The sequence below is a fragment of the Barbus barbus genome (assembly GCF_936440315.1).
Source record: "Barbus barbus genome assembly, chromosome: 10".
NCBI lineage: Eukaryota > Metazoa > Chordata > Actinopteri > Cypriniformes > Cyprinidae > Barbus > Barbus barbus.
Genome location: NC_136738.1, coordinates 845053 through 864099, shown reverse-complemented (window position 1 = coordinate 864099; position 19047 = coordinate 845053). Strand labels below are relative to the sequence as shown.

At 37.4% G+C, this 19047-nt stretch overlaps 2 protein-coding genes across 2 annotated transcripts; one reads left to right on the top strand and one right to left on the bottom strand.

The window, feature by feature from the left end:
- Positions 1 to 82: 82 nt before the first annotated feature.
- On the bottom strand, positions 83 to 13534 carry LOC306875837 (neurexophilin-2-like; the record flags this gene model as incomplete). Its single annotated transcript, XM_079426581.1, has 3 exons — positions 13229 to 13534; positions 12847 to 12989; positions 83 to 841 (listed from the first exon to the last, which is right to left on the bottom strand). Exons 2-3 carry the CDS (start codon positions 12889 to 12891, stop codon positions 83 to 85), a joined length of 804 nt encoding a protein of 267 aa, XP_079282707.1. The 5' UTR covers positions 12892 to 12989; positions 13229 to 13534.
- Positions 13535 to 16753: 3219 nt separating this feature from the next.
- LOC306876168 (UDP-glucuronosyltransferase 1A5-like) lies at positions 16754 to 18954 on the top strand (the record flags this gene model as incomplete). Its single annotated transcript, XM_079427149.1, has 2 exons — positions 16754 to 17608; positions 18946 to 18954. The coding sequence occupies 2 exons, from the start codon at positions 16754 to 16756 to the stop codon at positions 18952 to 18954; spliced, it is 864 nt and encodes a 287-aa protein (XP_079283275.1).
- Positions 18955 to 19047: the final 93 nt, after the last annotated feature.

Sequence of the window (19047 nt, the reverse complement as noted above, 5' to 3'; positions counted from 1 at the left end):
TCACAATAGGCCAATGCCAGAGGTGCTTCTAAATCAGATGAAACACATGGTGAGAATGAGGCTGTCCAGGATGGACTGGATCCTAACCCGTGGATGAGTATGGCGTGTCACTGTGATAGTTGTAATCGGGGCAGATTTTCTGCACCAGTTTATAGTCAGTGCTGTAGAAGGCGATGTAGATGCATATGACTTTGAATGGCTTCGAGCAGAGCCAGGACACGTGGCTCTGGGTGGATTCTTGGTAACACGTGTTGGACGGGTCATAGCTACAGTGTGAAGTCTTTTTGCTGCGGTCTGTTTTCTGGTACTCGATACGACAGTTGAAAGATTTCGAGTCTTTGGTCTCCAGGGTGGACTGCTGGGCGATCTCAAACTCCACCACCTTGGAAGGCGGCACCAGGCTTACGGAGACGTTCCCCAGACCCGTTGAATTGTGGCGGAAATAAACGCTGAACGTGCCGTTGCCGTGGTCCACTATCTTGCCTGTAATGAGGAGATTGAGTTTCACAGTTTTGATGTTGGAGTTGAAGTCTCCCCAGCCGAACATTTTTTTAAACTTGCCCGTTTTCACGATGGGTCTGCGTTTAGTCCTGCTCTGCGCCTCTCTGACATCTGTCTGGTTAGATAACCAGTCCCAAGAGTCCTCCATGTTTTCCAAATATGTAATCTCCCTCCTGTTGCTCTTGAACCCAGGGGATCCCCGGACGAATAGGCGCAGGGGGTTGAGAACGCGGGGGCTGGCGCTTTTGGGGGAGGGATGCTCCTTGTTTTCAGCCTCCCCCCAGTCCACGACCCCCACCTCTGGAATATGGGCTCTTCTGCATGTGACCTTCCAACAACACTGCGAAAAGCACAAACGCACAAACATGAGAATCCATAATACTATATGCAGGATCATATACAACACCTATAGCCTATACATTATACAGTAAAGTGCAATACTGCATGCCCACTTTCCTTGGCCTTGGTTCCAGAATTATTTTGAAAAAAAAAGATCTGCACACTGTTAATCTCCCTTTATTAAAAAAATAATAATTAAAAGTAGCAACGTTTCAGTCAAAGACCTTCATCAGGCAAACACGTGTGATGATGCTCTCTGATCTTGCACCTGTCCAAGACATTTTTGGACGTGCGTACCTTGATCCTTCTTTCATCCAGAATTATTTCGCCCATAAATTTTTCCCATTGAGATTTAAAAAAAATATATCTTTTAAGAATATTATAAGTAGTGCTGTCAAACGATTAATCACATCCAAAAAAAGTTTGTGTTTACATAATATATTTGTGTACTGTGTTTATTTGTATATTTATATATATATATATATATATATATATATATATATTTAGAAAATATTTACATGCATATACATTTATATATTTAGATTATTATATTTAATATATAAACATAACATATTTATTCTTAAATATGTGTTTGTATTTATAAGTACATAATAAATATACACAGTACACACTCATATATCATGTAAACAAAAACTTTTATTTTGGATGCGATTAATCATTTGTCAGCACTAATTATAAGCCATGAACCAAACCAACCAGCTATGAGGTGAATGTTTATCGCAAAATATGCATATTAGGCATAGAAATATTGAAGTACTTTGATACTCTACTGTGCATCATTTGTAGTACTTCATGGTTAGACTTAGACTTAGACACTAAACAGTTCTTTTGCTATTATTTACTTGTCTTGATTCTCTGATTGGCAATTAAATAATGCAGACTTATGGCTTCAACAAATGCATATAAAAGAAGGGTCAACGTATTTTTTTTTTAATAACGGGAGATTAACAGTGTGCAGATCTTTTTTCTGTTCTCCAACAAATGCATATGCCATCAATTAACAACCCTGTAGCTCACAGTCTGTCTTTAAAGGTTTATGAGTTACGCATAAGTCTTTATGAATGAATCAACTCGTTCGTTCAAAACACTGATTCTTTCAGGAACAATGTCTGTCTGAGTCTGGAAAAGCTATTTCTATTTTACAATTTCTGATCTTAATTATCTTGCTAGTATGAGATTCCAAAATCATTAGTCATTATGAGTGAGTCAGTGAAGCGTTCATTCAACCGATTCATTTAGTAATAAATCAAGTGTCTGTCTATGAGAGTGAGTCGCTGAATCATTCATGACTCGTTCAGGACCAAAACAACACTGCTGTGTTGCTCAGAGCTGAAGTATGAATGTTGCTTCCACAGTTATTCTCTCTGCTGGAGGTAAAAATAGACATCACAGCTGTCAATATTGGGTCTAAAATGTAGGTTACTCAATTTTACCTTCATGATTTTCTCTACAGCTGTTTTATAAAAGCAGTGTCTCAGCCATGCTGCTGGAATATTAGCACAGCTCTTATCTTTGCCCAATAATTTAGGTTGCATTAAACAGGAATGATGTTAATCTTAAAATCTTTAAACAAAAATGAACAAACCATGAATAGTTCTACGTGACGACTGTCTTGGTTATATATTTGTACCCTTAGTGTTTAAAAAAACATCCAGATGATGTGCAAAGGGTAAACATTTCTGCAATACACTGCAGTGCTGATCCTATGTGCCAAATAACCTTTTTGCTCCAGGATTGAGTTCTGGTCCACTTAAGATAAAGTCTTAATAATTTGTAGAAATAAGCCAAACTAGTTTTGCTGGTAATTAGCGCAGGCTGCCATCCTGAGGCACGGCTGAGAGGATCATTTGCTGAAGCAGATGTGAAAGTAGGGCTGTTTGAAATCGCACAGACGAGCAACCCTGTATTTTCTCTATAATTACTAATTTTGCTGTAAGCTTAACAGCAGCGGATGAAAACTCAGTCAGCAAAGGACTACATTCATGAAGACATTTCCATCTAAAATGGTTTCAGAGGCTGTGCTTTATCGAATAAGGCTAAAAATCTTTCGTGAACAAACTAACATTTCCGATTGTCTGAGTAAACTTTAAAATAGGTGCAAAATGTTGTTGACAAATAACGCAACAGCTTGAGAACATCATGCACAACATTATAAATGATGCAAACAGCCAGTAATTTGAAAGTTCCCTGTATAATGTGAAATCAATGGGTCTCCCATGGATTGGGGGGGCTGTTCATCTATCATTCTTCACAAAACTTAATTAAGACAATACCTCCACGTAAAGACAGAGAGAGAAAGAATGCAGTGTACATTTCCGTAATTAATTTATGGGCTGCAGGTGAAACTTTTTCAGCATCGTCTGAGAGTCCACTGAACAAAGATTGAAGATAACCCTCAATGGAAATGAGAAGAAAGAATTGTCTTTGATGAAACATTTATTCACTTTTGAGTCCCCCTGGTCTTGTACGATGTTCACTAAACTAGATCGCTCATATCTCTGTTCTCGCTCTTCGTTGCGAGCCGCTTCATTTTTCATCTGGCAGGCCTCAATGACTTGACAAGGGAAGATGAATACCATTCACATTTAGAGAAATTGTGGTGAGAGACAACTTCAGGTGAAGCAGGAAGGAGATGATAATGCTAATGTGGAAGCAGTTAAAGGATGATGAACAACTGGGGAAATTGCTGTGGGAAGTAGAGGGATCACAGGCAAAATAAAACGCTTTACTGCCTTGAGAGGAAAAAGGTTGTGCTGACAATCGGTCCCAGTCCTTTCCCTCTCTACCTCACTCATACTCTCTCTCTACCTCACTCATACTCTCTCTCTACCTCACTCATACTCTCTCTCTTTCCTACAGGTAGGGTGGCAGTAATTCTACACGTATTTTGGTAATATGTTTGATATCTGACTCAAGGGAAGGACTGAAGCTGTGACTTTGGTCAAGGTAAGGCATACAAGGTTTGCTGAGGGGAAATCTAAGGACGTTAATTAAGACTTTAACTAAACTTCAGTACTGTCCTGCAGGCTACAGAGTCAGAATAATAGAAAGATATTTACTTTAATGTTATGCTTACACAAATAGCATACTTCCTCTCAGGTTCACACAAGTCTTCTATCAGAATTACTGCAGTTTATCATATTAACTATGATCAGGAAACATTTGACAACCTGAAGCTCTCCAGATACAGTCTGGCTTCATTTTTAACAGTTTATATACAATAGTTGTAATGGTTTCAAATTTTAAACCTAACCATTTCCTTTACCCAATATATATATATATATATATATATATATATATATATATATATATAAAATTGTCACTTGATTTTTTTTTCTCAAATAATGTTGAAAGATGTTTTTGAAACGCTCTTATACTCTCCATTGATCAAAAATATAGTAAAACTGTAATATTGTAAAATATTATTACAATGCGCAATCAAATATTTTATTTTAGTACGTATTAGTAAATTTGTATTTAGTAAGTATATTTATTTTAAAATTAGTATATGAAGAGTTCATTTGCAAAAACATAACTCCATTTTTAACAATTTTCCAAAAATCATGTTTTTTCATTATGCATTCCAATTAATTTCAATCAAACTGCAGTTGGGTTATTTTGATTAGGTTAAAAAAAATAACACAAAAACATGATTTTTGAAAATGTTAAAAATGGAGTCATCTGTTTTTGCAAATACAATCTTCATATGTAGTAAGTAAATCATTCTAATAGGCTGATTTGGTGCTCTTATTATTATAAATGCTAAAACATTTGTGCATCTTAATGATTTTCTTTAAAACTGATAAATGTTTTGTTTATACGTTTCTTTGATAAAGAAAAGTTCACAAGAACAGCATTTATTTGAAATAGAAATCTGTTACATTATACATGTCATCCTGTCACTTTTGATCACTTTAATGCATGACTATTCATTTATTTAAAATAAAATTCTTACCTCAAACCTTTTAAGAGTAGTGTGTGTGTGTGTATATAAATAAATAAAAACATGTATACATATATATCAGCATATATAGTCTAAGCAATCTATATCATCAAAGAAATTAAATGGTTTAAAAATTTGATAAATATCTGTAATTTGATAACGTACTGTACAATGTGTCAGACACCCACAGCGAAAGCTGGCCTAGCGACAGCATCATAATATGACATCCACAAAGTGAGAGAAGAATCAGTCTAGACGTTCATCTGTAATGAGCATTATGGAGCAAGCTGTCTGCCAGTCCCTGGGGTGGACATATCTTTTACGGCTTGACATAAAGGTAATTGCCGTGGTGACCAGAACTAGCCCTCTAGAAAGTTATTAAGAAGTCAGGGACATCTCAGTGGCGGATCATGGATGAGGATGCTGTTAAAATGCATTTGCTTCGTCTGGCTGTAGCACACCTCTGATGGCTGTGATGGCTCTCCAGCCCCAGGGCATGAATCTTTTTGGATGTCAGACCTGCACCTTCTTGTCATTTTCCATCCATTTCTCTTTCTTGTGCTGTCTCCCTATTTCTCAGCCCCAGAGACTGTTTGTTCAGCATAGTAGTGCAGCTGTGATTTGTACCTTATTTTGAGTTTGCTTCCTTGAATTCTATATTCTGCCTTTGTTTAAAGTGCAGTTCACCCAAAAGTAAAAATTATTTTTACATTATTTAAGGCTGAAATGCATTGCTTTTTTCTGAATCTGGATGAGCCAGCACTAGTTGCCACAGAGCAAATTTGTGGATACTGGGCAGTCAGAGTTTATAGATTTCACAGAAAATCTGATTTTTTAGAACACATTCTTTTCAGAGAAGCATGTTTCTGCACAAGTTGGTTAAGTCTGGGGACAATTTGAAAAGTGTGTAATCCTCATTTGTTTAGTGCATGATGCCCAGTTTTGCTAACTTTAAAACATGGTTACAGAGAAAGTGTATGATTAGTGTATTGTTCTAAAATCTGTTCATATTTTAAAAGACCTGAAGTGCATTCCAGCTTTTCAACCTCACCCTCATGTCATTCCATCCCACCTGTATGTTTTTTCCGATGGATAATTTGTTTGAAGATTTATATACATTACAACTCAATGTGACATGGCTGTTAAGTATGTACAGTATAAGTATATATAAAAAAACAAAAACAACAACAAAAACAGAAAGCACAATAAACACAGTAAGACTTATGCATCATATTTCATGTTTTCTGTAGTAATGTAATTCTGTCATGATCACTATCATCAAAATTATTTCATTTAGCATACAGTTTGGTTTGGCGGTATGGTTCTGTTCTGCGCAAAAACTCTGCCCATCCATGCAGCCTGTCATGAATGAAAGCAGCAATAATTGGGGATGGCAGAATAATACTAAATAGAGCTTGTATAGGAATGCCGTGATAGGTGTTGTAGGTCGATGTGAGAGTCAGCCGATGCACGCTTGACTCACGTGACCTGCCAGAACTAACGATATACGCTTAATTAGTTTTGAATGAGTAACAGAAGTTTACAGTAAGTCATCATTTAATAACAACAGTTCCCTCGAACAAAGCTCAAATCAAGGCCATGTTTGTGTCAAGAAAATAACTGCCATTTTAAATCTAGATGAAAACACATTTAAGTCCGTTCCTTGCACTATTGAATGACTTCAGAAGTGGAATATAGTTACTCGTTCATTCATTACTCTATTATTATTATGGAGTACAGTCATTTATGCATGCCTGTCTTTTGTGGGGGCTTGAAAGACATCACTATTAGAGCTGTGAAAAGATTTGTGATTCACAAACAAATTACAGAAAACAGGTTTGGTTTGACTCACGGATCATTCAATGATGACAGAAACATTACTTTAAGCTATAATTGTTATAATGCATAATTTCCAGTAGATAACCCATTTTTTTCATAGGCGTTTTGTCTTAACTGTATAGGATAGTAAAGATCAGACACAAAAGTGAAGTGAGAGGAAGGGGGGGATTGGATCGGGACATGAATGATTTGTGTGTGTCATTAGCATGCACCGTACACTTAAGCAGGTCGACTATCTGAGATCTCCTAAATTTACTCTCTGATGTTCTCAAACAAAAAAACACCTTAGCACACTGTCATTAAATACACAACATCCTGGCCAAATTGTCTATTACACTAAACACATAAAAGGGCATTTGTTTTAGACAAATCACCCATAATTCAACCAAACTGCAGTTTCTTGTTGTAGAGCACTGAACATGGCAGCAGCTGCCTCTCCATTACACCTGTCCGGCCCACTGTTCCTCCCCAAAGTCTCTGTCATTTTACTCCTACCTTTGTCTCTCTCTCTCTTGCTCTTCGTCTCTCCCACTGTTTCTCCTGTGTGGTGTTACATGGCATTTCATTTGTAATGATTCACACAAAGAGCAGTTTCAAGAAAAGACCCCAAAGGTCTGACGAGGTAGGTGGGGGCCTGAGTCTACACACGGCCACAGAATAGATTGCTACCCTGATGGGTGAAACACCCGAAACCCATCACTCTTAATCAAGAGCCAGGCTGCTAACAAATGGCAGGTGTTCAGTGGAGAGGATCAAAGAGAGAAATCCTCAGCCTCAGCCGGGACTGATCGCTGTAGCACTGTACGCTGTGCTGCATGTCTAATGCCATATAATCCCCCCTGTCATCAGCACCTGACCCTTACAGTGCCTAACGCTCATGCATGGCTGCCTCAGTCACCGGACCCTTAAATCATCCGGTCAGAGCTGTAGCCAATCAGAGGTACGGTCGCTTTCAATGACTTGCAATTAAAGTGATGCGAGGCCAATGAAATGCATGCTTGAACATTTGTATGGAACTCTGCATTAAAGTTTTAAATTCTGCACATTTCCAAATGCATGCTCCATAAAAACCATAAAGTAAAAAACAAAAGAAGGATTAGAAGACCTGCACGTGCCAGTTGTATTTCAGTATTTTCTCTAATTTTCCCTGCTTAATTTCTCTGGTAAGAGGGTCAATATTGCGGTTATGCATCATAAAGCTATAACTAAAAAAAAAATCTCATGAATCTATAGATTTAATATTTTTAGTAACAGCAACTAAGTGTCATAAAGCAGAGGTTCACAACCAGGGGTCCGGGGCCCACTAGGGGGCATCAGAAAACTCCCAAACTGGCCTCAATATGACAAAACAAGCTGTAAAATGAGCTAAACCAAGATGTTTCTTATTCAATTTACTCCCTAAACGACTTATTTAAAGAACCAGGGTTCCCATGGTCTGTATATATAGTTAACTCCAAAATATTTTATTGGATAGAAATTGTGTGTAAAATCTGTACATACCTGCATATGTTAGCAAATCACAAACAACTGGAAAAGTAAAAAAATCTCAGTCCTTTTAATATAAAAAGCAGCCTTTCCTTATTTTATCAGTGCTTTTTGCATGTCAATCATATTTAATTATTATTATAGGACAACTAACAGGAAATTAAGTTATTATTAACCAATTATTTGTCTTATTTGGGACTGCCTAAATCAGGTTTTGTATGAAGCATTTTTGGGACAGGGCATGCATTTGATGTTAACAGAATGAAACCATTATAATAACAAATTATATAAATGCGTTAACAGCTTTAAACTTGTCTAATTAATTGCATGCATTAACATGCTCTAAATATAAGTCAACTGTGGGATCAAGCTGCTGAACAATATGTGAAAAAGCATCCAGGGCCAATACAATGGAGTCAGACAAGGTGTTATTGTGTTATACGGTACATCATTTGTTAACAAGACCAGGACTGTTAGATGAGGAGTGATTCTTGTGCTTTTCCCCTTCAATACCTGTCGGCTCTTTGTTCCACACTCTGCTGGTGTAACTATCATCCCATCAACACCTCTACAATCCCATTATACCCATCTGTCTGATCTTCATTCCTACAAATGTGTTTGACATTTCCTCAGCAAGAATAACAGCAATGATCACACGTTTCACACGCAGAAACAGCACTGGAGAGTAATGATCAGGAAAACAAATGTGTGTGGCACTTTAAACTTCCTGATTGGGAGCACTTCTGATGTTCTGTTTCCAACGGTACTCTGTTCACCTTTTTAATTTCCCTCTTTGCTTTGGATGAAGATCATACAAATATAAATAGTGAGAATCACGCTTGTGAAGCATATGCAGCCAGCCCGTCCTATCTGTCAGCGCAGCGTTACAACTGACAGTACAGATGTCTTTGTTCTGTGATTAGGAGGAATCCTAACTGTTCTTAGACATGCCAGTCTCCTTTTGAAGACAATGAAACAGCAGCAGCAAAAGAAAGAGAAGTCTTATAGGTTAAAAATAAATCACATCAGCTATAACAAACCCTTTTGGAAAATAGAAAGAGAGATTATAGGTTCTTCATTGAAGAGCGCTGACATCACATCAGAGCGACAGAATAAGAGATGAAGGGATGAATTAAAAAAATGCAGGTGAAAGAAATATGGTCAGAGTGAAATAGATGAAAGTTTGATCAACATGATCAACAAATACTAAATGCACACTTAAAGGATAGTTCCCCCAAAACATTCTAATTCTGTCCTCATTTACTCCCCTTGTTCCAAACCTGTATGACTTTCTTTGTAGCAAAAAAGTATTCTGAAAAATGTGTGTGTGTGTCTGTGTCTGTGTGTGTGTGTGTGTGTGTTTTCACTGTCCATACAGTGAAAGCTAAATACCTTCTTTTCCATTCAGCAAAAGATATAAAGTCACACAGGTTTGGAACGACATTAAGGTGAGTAAATGATTCCATATTTGGGTACTATACTATACATTTAAGTATGTTTCTGTGTCTGAAATTGATATTAATACTGACAAGAGTGTAACAAAGCAAAGAAATTAGTGAAGTAAATAAATGACCACAGGTTGTGGGTACATGACCATACTAATAAATAACGCACAAACACATGCCAGCCTTTGATGAACACACTGGGTCACAGAGATGCTTCACAACACATCTATCATGATAAAAAGCCTGAAATATACAGGCCTGTCCTTCAGCTCTGGAACACTCCGAAATCACAGTCTCCAGCCCATAAGTGGAAAAGCATTGATTTTATATCCCAGGTAATGGATGACACTGACATTACATCCATGACAATAATACAAGTCAGAATTTCGACAAATGAAATTACTGTGTGAGACACATATTCAGGATTTTAAATATTAAACCTTTCAGAGAAACTGAACGCAGTTCAAGTGACTAATGACCAAAAATATGTTTTGTTATCTGTCTTAATTTTAAGATTCCTACAGTAATAAATGAATGCTAATTTATGAAAATATATTTTAAACACAGGGCCAAAAATTGCACTGCATGCTAATTTGAACAATCCTCTGAAGAAAATAATAATAATTATTATTATTATTATTGGAGTGGTGAGAGATTCAAGAACACTGACTTTGATCATCATGTTTCTCTGTATCAGAATGTTCTGTCTGGCCAATCTATTTGATATGCATGAAAAAAAAGTAGACAATTTATATAAACAACAACAAAGCAAACCAAAAATGATGATAATGCACCTGTTTTTGGGTGTGACATTCATTTCCCGTTTTTTTCCACATGAAATTAGCAAACATGAGAAAGCACACGCCACCAAACATCACTGCTTATAGCGGTAAATGTCACAGACGACATTGTTTATGAGGGATTACTGAGGCAGGCATCTGGAAAGCAACAATGACCCCAATATAGACACAGATACACATCACTGGCGTATAAGCTCAGCACTGATAATGCCAATCTAGTGCGAAACGCTCATATTTACAGACGCACTGGCTGAAATCCTCATGTAATCTCTCTCGCAGGAAGCTCTGGGTTACTGGACCTACAGACACATTTCACGATTCCATTCTGGCACTCCTTTTTCCCCTCATTTGGTGTCCTGAGAGCCAGATGTATGTTTTCTCCTCACATGGCAAATCCAGCCAGGGCTTGATGTGAAGACTCGGGCTGCAGCAGGTTCTGAAGAATATAAACAGCGTTTTTATTGTCCGCAGGGACGGGTGTGTGAAAGAGACGAGGGCCTTATCGCAGCCCAGCAGCTCTGTAATTCGCCTCCGTGATACAGCACCAGAGCGGAGAACCTTACACGGCTGGCACAATCCAAAGACGGATTAGTTTTTCTGACATAAGCTTCCTGAAAAACTAATCAATCAGGCCATGCGGCATTATCAGAGGCATAAGATTAAAGCGTGGCTCCTAATCCGAGCACTGTACATTTTTAGTAAATTCTCCACCGCTAGTTTTCCTCCAGTAAATAAATAATGAAATCAAAGCTAATTGAGCACAAAGACAGCGGGAGAGCTGGACGACCTCGCGATCTGCGAATCATTATTCCAGCTTTAAGTTTGCTCTCCATAAACCATTTAAGTCTGCGTACTCAAACGTGCCCTCTGAGTTAAGATTTCGGCTGATGCAGAGTTTCCGACTAAATAACTGTGAGGACTTCATCAAAATTACAGACATTTACATGCCATTCTTACTGACCAACATCATGTCAGTGATTCTCAGTCGAACAAACATCTGTGTGCTGCTGGAGTCAGTTGTATGGACATTACACACCACCTTCCTCAATCATCTTCTTTCAAACAACAAAGTGGCGCTCTGTAAAAACTTGAGCAGATATTGATGGCTGTTATGCTTCTTATGCATGAACAAGAGCAAAGCACAACGACGGGCTCCAGAGGGAGTGTTAAAGAGAGCGGCGCTCTGGCCAACTGTGTTGAACTTCAGCCATGCAGAGAATAATCATTATACAAAGATGAGGAATGAAAGGAAATGTGTCTAAACAATAGAGTCGTGGGGTTGTGCTCAAGTGGATTTAGTGCTGATCACATTGTTCTCCGTCCTGCTCTCAGAGGTTGACTGCAGCAGATGTCATGGAATGAATAGTTGTAGTGTGAAGGCTCTGACCCTCTTATCTGTCCCCAGGGAGCAGCACAGATGCTGGGCTACTTCTACAGTATTTGAATCACTGTGTGTGTGTGTGTGTGTGTGTGTGTTAGAGAGAGAGAGAGAGACTGTAGGGACTCTAATCCATCGGGACACTGCCTTCAGAGGATTGTACAAAAGTGGATGTACTCATAGACAGAAGCCATTCCCACAGGTACAGTTTCTCAAGAGTGCAGTGGACAGCCAAATCTTAAAAGTAATTATGTGCAAGGTCGAGCTTTGAAAACTGAAAATTACATGTGTATGCAGTTCTGTGATGCTGGTGATTTGGAAATTTTCTGTATGACTGTAAAAAAAAACAAAAAAAAAAACACTAAATTACTTTTCTCCAAAAATGCATATGACGTGCATTTTAATCAAAATCTATTTGTTAATAAGACATATGGCAAAAAAAGGAATAATACACATCTTTGATTTATCTCCATAAATAGAAGATTTAATACTTATATACTCAATTGAGATGGTTTATAAGCTACCTGTAATATTGCACTTATTTAGTTGTATCTGCTATCCATCCACACTTGCATCTTGTACATCTATAAAGAATACTTCTTCCAATAGTTGACCTTTTTTTTTCTTTCAGAAAAAAAAAAAAAAAGCAATTAAAGTAGCATGGTCCTAACTTCAACATTTCTAAAGTCATAAAGTTAATGCATTCTAAATTAAATCCTTGCTTCAATTAGATTCCTTATAATCGATATCCTGGTATTGCACATAAAAAAAAAAAAATCACATCAGCTATAACAAACCCTTTTGGAATCATTAAAAGTATGCTGTTATTTCATTCCAATATCTGAATTTTAATGCGACAGAATGCATGAGAAATAAAAAGTTGATCAATTCTACCAAGAAAAGCAAATAAAAATACATTTAAAAGACATGATTGACTGATTCACCAGAATTATACTATACTATTATTTTATTTTAATTAACTAGTTTCCCTAAAATAGACACGTGTTCTACACTAAATGTGCATTGCTCAAAGTTTAAACATACCTGAATGCAGTTTTCATATATATATGTGTAAATGGAAAGAATGGTACTCACCTTGTGCAAACAGAACAGCAGCAAAACAGCTGAAAGAATCTGCATCTTGAATACAGAAAACTGTCTTTGACTCTTACTCGAGCTGAGAGAAGCAAATATCCAGTTCACAGGGTTTACAAGAAGGTGCCATTGCTCTCAACTACCTGAATTAGAAAATGACACGACATTGAATGCGTTTATCAGAAGAGTATAGTCTGAAGAGTTGAATGGCATCAGAATTAGAAAATGACACGACATTGAATGCGTTTATCAGAAGAGTATAGTCTGAAGAGTTGAATGGCATCAGAATTAGAAAATGACACGACATTGAATGCGTTTATCAGAAGAGTATTGTCTGAGAGTTGAATGGCATCAGACTCCATAAAGCAAAGTGTTAGCTTACCCTTGATCATGGTGAAAAGTGACGGTAACCTGCGGGGTTTATGACGGCACAGCTGGAGAAGGTCCCGAAGGTGTCAGTGAGATTGATAAATGTGCTCGGGACAGCAAAGGCTGCTTTTCAAACAGGTTTTTATTGAAGAGTAGAGTCCGAGCGACTGTTCAATAGCGCGATGACTTCTGAGTGATGCAGTCTTCCTGTTTATGGCAGTTTCTTCTGATTAAAGTTGTATACAGCCTCAAAGTAGAGTCGATCTTTTACCAAAAGCTCAGTCTCTTAGTTTGTTCGCCTGTAGTTTGATTTGTGAGTGTGTGCTGGTGTGAATCCCTCTTTGAAGTGTGCGAGGGTCGTCAGATGATTAACCCGTTGTGGACACGTGTCTGCTTTTTTCTTGTCTTTATCTGAGCTGAGGGTTTTAGAAAGACAGATTGACATAATGACAGCATATCTCATAAATTAGCATGTTTTTAAAGTTGAGGTGACGAACAAAGTGGCTGATCTATACTGTAGCCTAATTCTAGCAAGTTTGCAGTTTAATAGGTTTGTTATTTATTGAATATGTTTCTGAAGCTGCAGCATTAATAGCATTAGAGGAAAGTAGACTGGGTTGAGGTGAAGGTGAAATATAGTGCAAAACAACAGAGAAACATTGCGCTACACCCACACACAGATTCTGTTGAAGAGAGAGCACTGCGTCTGGAGTTACTGTACACTTCAACTGTGAGCAGTGCGATTCAATGCAGTCAACATGGATAAATGTGGCAATAGCGCCACCGCGTGTTTAAAATAACGTATCGTTTTCAATTAGAGGGTAGAGTGGGGAAACGACCCCTTATGAACTGTGTAAAAAAACAAATTCTGTAAAACAAAGATTAAATGTGTTCAGAAAAGTTATCATAGTTTTAGTGACACTGACATAAATTATAAACCAAGTATGAAAAATGACCAGAGTTTTTAACAAAAATTAAATTTGTACCAAGGGTGCGTGGGTGGGATAAAACACCCCCCAGTCTTACAAAGCAATTTACTTTAAACATTTACAGCAAAATCAGGGTACATGCAGTTTTAGCTGAAAATAAAAAAGAATATACTCAACAATTATGGATTACAAAAATGATAATAGCCTATTTGAAAAATATTGTTTATTGTTTATTTATTGGCTGTGTTGTTGTCTGCCTTAGCTCCCTCTAAACCTGTTATAAAACGATGTGAATATTTGTCTGCTATTCCTACTCTTTAGTAATTACATCCTTTTGGTAACTGTTCAGTAATTGACTGCTACTGCTAACATTTGCTAGCAGTTTAATGTTTAGCTAAGTAAACAAAGACAAAACTACAATAGTTTGTTACAGATGTAACTGACCTGGACTTGAAGTCCTGAACAGGACAGTTTAGCCTCTCTGCTCTACCTGGGGGGTGAATTGCGTTGCCAGTAGACTGTCTGCTTAATATCTTCTAAAGGTCATTGCACACCGAGTCTTCGCTTGTGTTTTTCCGTTTTTTCGTATTCCCCATCCTTTCCTATCAAAATGCATGCTATGGAAGCGAAAACGCAGAAAATCGAACCTGACGGACGAAAGTTTCAGAGGCAGTGTGTAAACGTGTGTAGGTCGTATTTATTTTTTAACGTGGGAATATTTCGGACTCAAGGTCACTGCATGCTGACTCAGTGTGCAATGACCTTCAGTGTGCAGTGACCTTAACTCTTTATTTTGATGGGTCTACAACATACTGACTATGAGAACCTAATCATTCAGTCCTGTCAATCATCATTACGAGCCTAAAGCAGCATTAATTCTTCCGGCATCCCTCCACCTCCCCATCTCCTCCTTTATTTCTGTTTTTCTCCCTCTAGGTAGTACCACAATGGGGGGCTTGAACTCTGCGCTGGGTTCGAGCCTTCATCAGGACTTGATGGGCAGGTGAATTCATGAACTAGAGTGAAATTTAAATGTTTCCACATTCCTTTGTACTTAGCAGCCTACTCAGTAGCCTATTCAATAAATCAAACACACTAAATTTTGTATACTATTGTATACTATTTTCTCAATATCCTGGCTATGTATCTCAAGAACACAGATGATAACTGACATAGCAGTACATAAACCAAACAGAAACAGACCTGAACAAATTAAATATGTAACAAATAAATTAAACATAACTTGAGCTCTGCATTTATCTTGTTTAGAAAGAAAGCCCCACTATAGTGTCCTTAAAGCAAATATAAGGGCAGCTTTACAGACAGCAACAGTTGCCAGTAATCAGGAAATGGATGAATCTCAAAACTTTGTAACCTTTTTCATGTTGACTGAAAATATTAACAATACTCATTTTATTCTTTTACCATATACTTATGGCAACATACCAAATTTTGTCAGATAACCACACGGTAAAACATTGCAACAGTTTGGATCTGTAGTGCAAGCGTGACCATGCACATTCAATCAAGACACATAGTATGTAGGCAACAAGTGACTGATATGCTTTGACAAACTTGTCAAGCAGGTCATAGATAAACGAGTGCAGAGTGAAATTGAGTGAGAGGCTTTAGGAGGCTTTGTCCTTTAGAGTTGACTGGAGTAGCCAGATCAGATAAAAGTTTACCTTCTGCTTAAAAGGGGTCTTTGGTTACGATTAAGAGTTATAAAATCTATCTAAGACTTTGGGGAAAAGGTGATATACAGTATATAATAACCATATGTTTAATATTTTGTTTAGTGCATAAAGCAAACTAGCTCTAGAAGGTCCGCGCCCACTGTAGAGTTAACACCAGGGTTTATCTCAGCATGATTCATCGTGTCTCGTAACAAAACTGTGCAATTTTCTAAAAAGTGTTTGGACACTCCTTTTTTTCTGGTTAAAAAAAAGAGCAAAAACCCAGCAACTACTATAAAATTATCATTCATACAGTTAAATAAGATAATTATTAGGGTTTTAAATCAAATGTAATCCAAATCCTCACCATAACCTCAAAAATGAGTGAGCTGAAAAATTACAAAAACGATTTGTGAAAGAAAAAAAAAAATGCATCAAAGTTCATCTATAGGCCTACATGCGCTTTATCTTTGAGGGGAAAAAAGCAGCCACACCTTTTGTTTTCCCGTTCTCCTATCACTCTCTTTAAACTTGTAGCCTACAGTTGATAATTTTCTTAAGATTATCCAGTTTTATTGTTTTTACGATATCTTTCGCAATCGTCAGATAACTTCTTTTTGCTCTTCATTCATGTGTAACACTATTTCCAGAATAGATGAATGAGAAGGTGGAGCCCCAGAGCATATTGTGTAATCACCATGGAGGGTGTTTATCAGCCGGTGCAAAGATTGGCAGTAGTAAGGGTTTGGTTTTCCACGGTTGAGTGGAAGGCGGGTTACAGTTTTTTGTGGCCCTGCCTTCTTTGTTGGCTGTAACAACATCCCTTTAAAGATATAAACCTGTGCAAATTCATAAGTGCTTTGTAGAATTTCAACCAACTCTCGCCAACACTACCAGCTCACAGGCTTATAATTATTGCTGATTGTGAATGATATGGTTGTTAGAATGGCTGCTTCTGTATTGCTCTTGTTATTTTTCTGCCTGGGATCAGCAGAGGCTGGGAAGTTATTGGTGATTCCAGCATTTGGCAGCCACTGGACAGGTATGAAGCCTTTGGTGGAGGAGCTCGGCCGTAGAGGAAACCAGGTCGTGGTCGTCATCCCAGAAGCAAGTTTGAGTATGGGTCCATCACAGCATACCACCACCCTGACATATCCAGTACCCTACACCAAGGCTCAGCTTCAGGAGAGTATGAAAGCAGGCTTAGAGAAGTTGTTGAGTGCAGATGTATCCACAGATCTGGCCAGGTTTCAGAGTTTCATCAACACTATGGATATGCTTAAAGTTATTGCATCCCGGAATGCAGAGGGTCTGCTCTCCAACAAGGACTTGATGAAGAAACTGCAAGAGTACAACTTTGATGCAATTCTCACAGATCCATTTGAGCCTATTGGAGCTATTGCTGCTGAATATCTCTCAATTCCAGCCATTTATATGCAAACAAGCCATCCCTGTGGTGTTGATACTCTTGCCAGTCAATGTCCAGCTCCTGCCTCTTATGTTCCACAGCCTTTAACTCACTTTACTGACCGCATGAATCTTTGGCAAAGAAGTGTGAACCTGGTAAGGACTCTGCTTCAGCCCATGGCTTGTGAACGCATATTTGCTCGTGCAGATGAGATCGCCTCACAAGTACTTCAGAGAAAAACATCAATGGTGGAGATCATGAGCCGTGCAGCTCTCTGGTTTATGCATTTTGACTTTGTCTTTGAATTACCTCGTCCATTGATGCCTAACATGATCATAATTGGAGGAATGGACAGCAAGAAAGCAGAACCTTTGTCACAAGTAAGTCTTTCTAATAGTTGTAATGCAATATACTGCATATTTACAAATTTCTTGCCAAATATTTCATCAATTTAAAATATAATTTTATAACTACAATGTTAAAAATGACTGATTTTAATGGTAAAAGACTAAAAAATGCTACAGTAAAAACCTATTAATTGGTTAATGGTAAGTTTCCCTACTATATACGGTGAAAAACTGTATTGGACATTACATGTAATATTACGCTTTTGGAAGTGAAAAACAGTGAAAAACGTTGTGTCAGTGACATTGTGCACCTTTTATATGTTACTATTATCCTTCTCAGCTTGTGGAAAAGCTGATTGTGATGAGCTTTGGTTCGTCATGTGACTTTCCCATCACCACCTGCTTTTGGTGTTTATCAGTGTATTACAAAATGACTTAACAGATTTCAGTACTTCAGTATGTTGGTGTGTTACTATTATATCAGTTAATGAAATACGATTAAATTAAATTTATATTTAATCTGCAAAAACTAAAATGTTGCTACCATATTTTTTCCTTACTGTTTAACATAGCATATACTGATATAAAAAAGCAAAGAAAAAGAAAATATATTAAAATATTGAATTTGTTTACATGCATGTTAATGTGACCATTTAGTGACACTGAACTTTAAACATGCAAATGTGTTGTTTCCCCCCTAAATTCAGAAGCATGGATTGCAAAATGATGTACATGATATTTGCATGGCCATTCTATATTGTTAATATAGTCAAAGCTAAATGGTATGACACACAGTAGGATTTTTAGAAAGGAAATTTTAAAAGCAGAATTAGGGAGAATCAATAAATTATAAATGATTTACTGCCATTGTGTGAATAATACGTTATCATGTAATACATAAAAAAGTAATCTGATTATGAGCATTATATAATGTAATGCACAACTCTAATTATGAGTACTTGATATTTGGAATCTAATTACTTAATCCAGATTACATTTAATCAATTACTACCCAGCTCTGATCATGGCAAACCTCATCATGATTATTGAAATATTAACTGGTAAAAAAAAGGAAAATGTTTTCCACCTCTATAATCACATATACTGTATCCGTTTAAAAAAACAGAAAAGTTCACACATTACACTGTTTACAATACATGCTCAAAGTAAGATCACACTTTTAATAAGAACAAGAAGCATTCATGGGAGATATTTAGCTGTGAAAATGTCAGAGGTGCCCAGTAATACAGTATATGCCCAACTCTTTTATTTATGCATTAATAGTCACATTCCCCTTCAGCTGCCACTCTTCTTCACACTACTGATAGAATGGCTGGTGTATGGTTGCTCCTGAATTTGTTCCTCTATAGTTCAGCTAAAGCATTGCTTCTGTGTCCGTGTTACTGGAGTTACATTCAGGGCAGTGCAACAGGGTCCTTCAATAAATGTGTCAAATAGTGCCACCATGTGTC